A 7065-nucleotide genomic window follows, 5' to 3' on the forward strand; every position below is an offset into this window, starting at 1 on the left:
TGACTATGCCACCACCACAGCTAATAATCTGAAACAGAATCCATATTCAAATTTCTGTCGTAGTCTCAAAGCTGTTTTTTTTACAGTTGGTTTGGACCTATATTTTTGATCTCAAAAAAAGTTTGCTGAGAAAATTAAGAATGAGCAGAATTCTAATAAGAAGTTTTACCTTAAGGATTGTTTTCAGACTTTTTGCAGAACTTGCTTACATGTAAATAATGGGCTTGTTATGCAAGTGTCTCAGTTCCTTTGCTCAAATAAGGACAGAGGGGCTGTGCTGTGCCAGCCCCTCAGCCAGGCGCTGGGTGAGGAGACCCTCGCGCAGAGCTCACGGCCTGGGGCAGGAGGGCGAGGTGGTGAAAGCCTGCAGGATGGTTTCCTGGGAGCTCGTGCACAGGCGGGATCGGGCCTCAGTGGCAGGAAGAGCTGCAACATCAGGCCCTGTTGCTGTAAAAAGACATTCCATGAGGAAAATGTTCAACAATTAAGACTCCTTTAATTTAGTCTGACTTTTTCTCCAATCAGTTATCATAAGGTGATGCCGTAGATTCAAAGGTTGTGTTCCCCCCAAATTCATATGTTAAATCCTAACACCCAATGTGATGGAATTTGGGGGTGGGGCCTTCAGGCGGCGATTAGGTCATGGGTGTAGGGCCTTCGTGAATGGGATGAGTGCCCCTATAAAAGGACCCCAGAGAGCTCCCTTGCCCCTTCCACCTTGTAGGACCCGGCGGAAGATGTGGTCTCCGAAGCAGGAAGTGAGTCCTCACCAGACGTGGCATCTTAGCTTGGACATCCAGGCTCCGGAACCGAGAGAAATAGAGGCCTGTTGTTTATAAACCACCCAGGCTATGGTATTCCTTTATAGCAGTCCAAACGCACTAAGACAGGTGATGTTTATTTTAACTTACATATATTTCTTCTCTTTCATTTCCTCCCCTCCCTCCCTCCCTCCCTCCCTCCCTCCCTCCCTCCCTCCCTCCCTCCCTCCCTTCCTTCCTTCCTTCCTTCCTTCCTTCCTTTCTTCCTTCCTTCCTTCCTAACCTTGTAATTCTTCCATTTTAGTAGGTGCTCTTCCTGCTCTTTCCCATGTCAAGCTTTCCTGAAGTGGATTCCCCGTCTTCTTTCCTCCCGTAGGCCACATTACTTACGATGACCCAGGGGTTCTCTGGGTTTTGGTGTGTGGCCCCTGCACCACTCGGGACCTATTTCAGAGGGAGAGAGAAGAAGGGGGGAGAGGGAGAGAGAGAAGAAGGGAGGAGAGGGAGAGAGAGAAGAAGGGAGGAGAGGGAGAGAGAAACATTGATTCGTTGTTCCATTTATTTATGCAATTCACTGGTTGATTCTTTTTTTTCTTTATTGATTAAGGTATTACATATGTGCCCTTATCCCCCAATTGCCCCCTCCGCCCCCCTCATGCCATCACCCCCCTGTGTCCATTGGTTAGGCTTATATGCATGCATACAAGTCCTTTGGTTGATCTCTCTCCCTTACCCCCCACCCTCCCCTACCTTCTCTCTGAGGTTTGAGCATCTGATCGATGCTTCTCTGTCTCTGGATCTGTTTTTGTTCATCAGTTTATGTTGTTCATTATATTTCACAAATGAGTGAGGTCATATGATATTTATCTTTCTCTGACTGGCTTATTTTGCTTAGCATAATGCTCTCCAGGTCCATCCATGCTGTTGCAAATGGTAGGAGTGCCTTCCTTTTTACAGCAGCGTAGTATTCCATTGTGTAGATGTACCACAGTTTTTTAATCCACTCATCGGCTGATTGGCACTTAGGCTGTTTCCAAATCTTAACTATGGTGAATTGTGCCACTTGGAACATAGGGGTGCATATATCCTTTCTGACTGGTGTTTCTAGTTTCTTGGGATATATTCCTAGAAGTGGGACCACTGGGTCAAATGGCAGTTCCATATTTAGTTTTTTGAGGAAACGCCATTCTGTTCTCCACAGCGGCCGCACCAGTCTGCATTCCCACCTCACTGGTTGATTCTTGTATGTGCCCTGACCAGGGATCTAACCCACAAGCTTGGCGTATCAGGCGATGCTCAAACCAACTGAGCTACTTGTGAGGGCTGGAACCTTGCCTCACAGTTCTCTCAGCATCCAAATCCATCTCTTTTTCCTCTGCAGTTGTCTTACTTTGGGTTCCTCCAAGAGCAGCACCTGAGACAAGGGTTCTGGTGCAGGAGGTGTTTGGGAGGTGACCCCCAGGAAGCAGAAGTGAGGGCGGGGAGAGTGAGACAGGGAAGGAGGAGCCAATTAAGGGTGCTTCATTGATGTGGTGACTGGTGTGGGCACCGGGGCTCCATCCGGGTACGATGCACCTCAGAATGGCCGCTGTGGAGGGCGGGAGGCTGGCGCATTTATCCACAGAGCCTCATCCCTACTGGCTGAGAGGCTCCTCCAGGGCTAGCGCTCTCCCTCTTACTTTCAGGCTGGCCGTGTGGGCTGAGAGGCCTTCCTAAGGCGTCAAGGTAGCGAAATCCGAGGAGTGCTGTGCCAAGGACCTGCATATCACAGCTGCGGCTGGTCTCAGAGGCCAGGGCATCAGAGTCTGCTAAGCATTCCCATTCCTGTTGCTTCCCTGACTCATTAACACTAATAACAACATGATTTATTAAGTGCTTTTTGTATATCAGTCATTGGGCTTTCAGCTTCCCAAACATATTGTCATTGAATCTTCTGAAGGCCTATGAGGGAGGTTATATTATTCTTCCCATGTACAGGTGACCAATTGAGGGTAAGAGAGGTTATATAACTTGTCTAAGGGCTAAGCACCCTCTGGGCTTGAAGTGAAAGCACCCTCTGGGGTTGAAGTGAAAGCTGGGCATGGGGGCTCTGTTACCTTTTTTATAGTCTTGATTCCCCCATCCTCAGGCCAGAGACAGTAAGTTCCCATGGCAAGGACCCCTTGGGGCTGAGGATGACAGTGTACCCGTGAACTTGGCCCTGGTGGATTTGTGTAGTCGGACATCCCTAGACTTAGATGCTGAGGTTAAAGCCTGGAATAAATTGCTCTGTCCTTTTGGAAAAATGAAGTGTCATTTTTTAAAATATATTTTTATTGATTTCAGAGAAGAATGGAGAGGGAGAGAGAGATAGAAACATCAATGATGAGAAAGAATCATTGATCGGCTGCCTCCCACACGCCCCACACTGGGGATGGAGCCGGCATCAGAATCGATCCTCTTGTGTCCTTGACCGGATGGACTTGAACCCAGGACCCTTCAGTCTGCAGGCTGACACGCTATCCCCTGAGCCAAAGCAGCTAGGGCTGTAATTCTTGGTTGTATGATGCTGTGCAGCAAGCATCTGGGGTCTTCTGAAAGGTCCTTCTGGGTTGACTTGATGCTTTTCTCACTAGACTCTGCAAACATCCCGACTTTGGAGGTTGAACATGGCCAGGTGCTGTCCCCAGACTCTGCCAGCTGTTGGGCAGATGTGAGCTGCTACCTCAGGGGAGGGCAAGAGAATGCCTGAGGATGGAAAAGGATCTGGAAGGACAATCTAAGAAACATTCCCTTCCATGCTGACCCTGGGAGTCACCTCCCAGAGAAGGGAATGACTCTCCAGGCCTCTGCTCAGGGACCCGTCACTGTGGGCGGGCCTCCTGAGCCCCTGGGGCTGGGAGGAGCAGAGGAACCGCCCAGGCTTGTGGCTGCTCAGAAACAAGGCAGCTCACACAGTCCCTGGTGGCCGGCCGCCCAAGGGGCAAACACAGCATCCCCAAGTCTCTGTTACCCACCTCAGGCCGGGGGACTGGGCGGATCGTGGCACTAGCACCTTCCAGCCCCTCGGGCTAAGTGCAAAGAGTATTGTAAGAGGTGGATCATGGCCTAGACTTCTCAGCCACACAGGCCAAAACATTCTCTCTTTCTTCCCCTCTCTTCTTTATTTTATTTCGTTTGCCTTGAGTTTCTGTCGCTGGCAGCTACTGGAGTCTTGACTGATACAGAAGTCAGCCACTTCCCTCGGCTGCCAAGTGACCCACTCAGGCTGCTCCCGCCACGTCTGACTGCGCCTCTTCTTGGTTCTCCCCTTCCGCCCTCACCTAAGCTAGCACACAGGCAAAACTCGGCCTCCGTCATCTGCGCGGAAGGTGAGTTTGTGTCCATGTGCTCCTGGTCCCGGACCGCTGACATTTAAAGCCTGCTGCTAACTGAGAGGTGAAGGGAAGCAGGTTCACTTACACCTACTGTGAACTAGACACTGTGCTGGGTCATTCTCTCATTAAATCTCCAGAGTAATCAGCCAGATGTTTTTGGGCATGGGGACCCTTGAAATCACCCATGGAAGTGACTCCCTTGGATGGGCCAGCCTTCGAGTCCACCCCGGGACTCGGGCTGAAACTCTCAAGTCCTCACGTGCTGCAGAGATGGCTTCTCTGCGCCTGCAACCAGAATGGCCTTGTCTTGGTGAGCCTGCGTATCTGGCTGAGCCTGCTATCGAGCTGCATGTCTTTGTTTGCTGGGGTTTTACTCATTTATTCAAGAACTTGGTGCTTCTCAAGGCTGATGTGCAGACCCTCCCCGACTCTGGGGCAGCATGTGCTCACGCTGTCAGTCCTGTGCTTCGGGGGATCCTTCAGCCCAAACAACTGGCGGCTGGCGGTGGCCAAGCCCCGGCAGAACTGACCTTTGGAAGGGTGGCTTGGAGGAGTGAGAGAGAAAGGGACTGGAGGCCTGGATAAAAACGTCCACTCAGGCTCTCTCCAAGCCTTCAAGGCTTCAGCACCCAGGGCTGAAGTCCAGCTGCTGTAGCATGTCCTGCAGAGACCCCTGCAGCCTGCTCAGGACCACCACCTCTGTGGAGTAGAGTGAAGCTTCCAGGACATCGTCCAGGCCCTCCAAGGTCTTCAGACTCCTGGTCCGGGGGAAGGGGCAGCTGTTGGAGGAGGCCAGCAGGTGGAGCAGGTCCCGGAGGTTCTCCAGGTCATTGGATATTTGGAGCACATTCCCGGAGGGCAGGCTGGTGAGGATCTGTTGGTAAACTGCCAATGTCTGGTCCATCTTGGACAAACTCAGGACAGGGTGGAGCCCAGGAATGAAGTCCAAACCAGTGACCCTCTGTTTGGAGGAGACTGACCGCTGTGCAGGAGGAAGAGGGAGAAGGACAGCTCAGCAAGGCAGGAGACAAGTCACTTCTCTAAAGCCCTCGGCCTTCCCCTTGAGTATGGAGGTTCGTTTCCGTGGTTGCTTCCTTTCCCTCTTCTGCACCATCCCGGCCTGGGCCCTGATTTCTTGTGTCCAGGTGGCTGCCAAACCTCTAAGCTGACCTCCCAGACTTTTTGTCCTCCTGCCCTCCCCAAACCACCCTGCCCTCCACTTCCCAGGTCATCCGTTCCTTCTCTGAATGGCCTCTGCTTTAGAACCAGCCGGGACTCCCATTTCTTACTGAGTTAAGTCTCTTCCCCAGGCACCGAGGTCCTCCATAAGCGCTCCCTCCCCAGCCATCTTCATTCCCTTACTTTTCCAGTAAATTCCTCCCTTCCAGTCAGATTCTCCATGGACCTCACCCCATTAGGCTGCCCCCAGCGAGTGTCCCGCCTCTCTCCTCTGCTCCAGTAACGCTGGTTACCAGGAGGGCTTCCCCTTCCCAACGGCCCACAGCACTCCCTGCACCCACAAGAGGGACACTCTGGACATATCACGTGCAGCCTCGTCAGATGACTATCTTGAAAGCAATGAAACTTAAGGGCTTTTCTCTGTAAAATGTCCAAGACTCTGTCTTGTTCTGAGCTGTCCCTGCTTCTAGCCACCTAACTTCTCCCTTCCCAAGGCCACTGTCAGATGTCCACTGTGACCAGGAGATATGGAAGACCATGCAGGGCAAAAAGCAGGCGTTTAAGGCTGGGGACTACAAAAACTACAACTACAAACCTTTAATGAGGGCACACTCGGTTCTGGTCCTGCAGGGGGTGGGGAGGGGTCACTTGCTTTCTTGAATTTAATCTCATAAAGACCTTATAAAGACTATATGACACCATCTAGTTCCTCAGATATGAGTCCCATATCTAGATGATGAAACCGAGGCTTAAAGACATTGAGGAACTAGCTTAAGATTTTGCAGATAGAGAACAGAGGTGTACAGAGAAGTGGGAAATAGCTGAAGGTCTAGGCCTATGGATCCCAAAGCAAAGACCCAAGGGCCATTGATAAATACCCAGAAGTTGTATGTGAACGAGGGTAGACTTGATCTTTAGTGTGGCCTTGGCCACAGGACTAGCAATAATGGGGAGACCTTCTAAGGGCCAGAGCTCAGCTGCAACTAGGAAAAACACTTTCTGATAAGCACATTCTAGAGATACATGGAGATCCCAGAGGGGGTTCTGGTCACCTGCCCTTTATAGCTCCCCCTGGTCCTAGGCACTAGGATTCCAGTCAGGGAGGAAGAAAAGTAAGAAAGCGGGGACTGATGAGAGAAGGAGAGAAGAGGCAGCTGCTCGTACAGTAGGAGGAATCAAGGCCACCGAAGCCCCCACATGTCACTGCACAGGCCTCGGCTAACCTCTGAGGACCCAGTTTCCCCATGGGCTGGCCACACGTCTATTTTGTCTCCCCAGACCCTCCCTACCGTGTGTGCAATGTCATTGATCCTGGTGACAATCGTCTTGATGAGAGTTTTGGTGTCATCCTGGACTTTCTGGATGGGCGCAGCTTCTGTGTAGAACAAATAGGGCCAAAGCCACAGGAATCGGCAGAGGAATCCACAGCGCATTTTCCCTCCCAGATGTGTGTCTTGGGCCTGAAAGCAAAAGGAACCACACATTACAAGTTACTGCTGTCTCTGAAGATACCATATGCCCTGTTACCAACCACATTACCGGATGTGGATCAAAATGAGATTAGCTTTCAGCCCTGGCTATCATCTCCTTAGGGTCAAAGACAATTCATTATCTAGAAATGCATTAATAAAAAGCATTTCCTCAGGGAGAGGTGAGGCCTGGTCAATAAAACCATGAGGAGGTGTGCTGCAGACCACGGAGCAGTAAGCCAGGGCGTGAGCAAATGGACACGGTGGTGATGATGTGACTTCATTGTGTGCTTCGAGGAA

General features: G+C 51.1%; 1 protein-coding gene across 1 annotated transcript; it reads right to left on the minus strand.

Moving 5' to 3' along the window:
- Positions 1-4739: 4739 nt before the first annotated feature.
- On the minus strand, positions 4740-6729 carry LEP (leptin; the record flags this gene model as incomplete). Its single annotated transcript, XM_079785361.1, has 2 exons — positions 4740-5099; positions 6586-6729. 2 exons carry the CDS (start codon positions 6727-6729, stop codon positions 4740-4742), a joined length of 504 nt encoding a protein of 167 aa, XP_079641487.1.
- Between the last annotated feature and the right edge of the window lie 336 nt (positions 6730-7065).

The sequence above is a fragment of the Cnephaeus nilssonii genome, assembly GCF_951640355.1.
Source record: "Cnephaeus nilssonii genome assembly, chromosome: 12".
NCBI classification, from domain to species: domain Eukaryota; kingdom Metazoa; phylum Chordata; class Mammalia; order Chiroptera; family Vespertilionidae; genus Cnephaeus; species Cnephaeus nilssonii.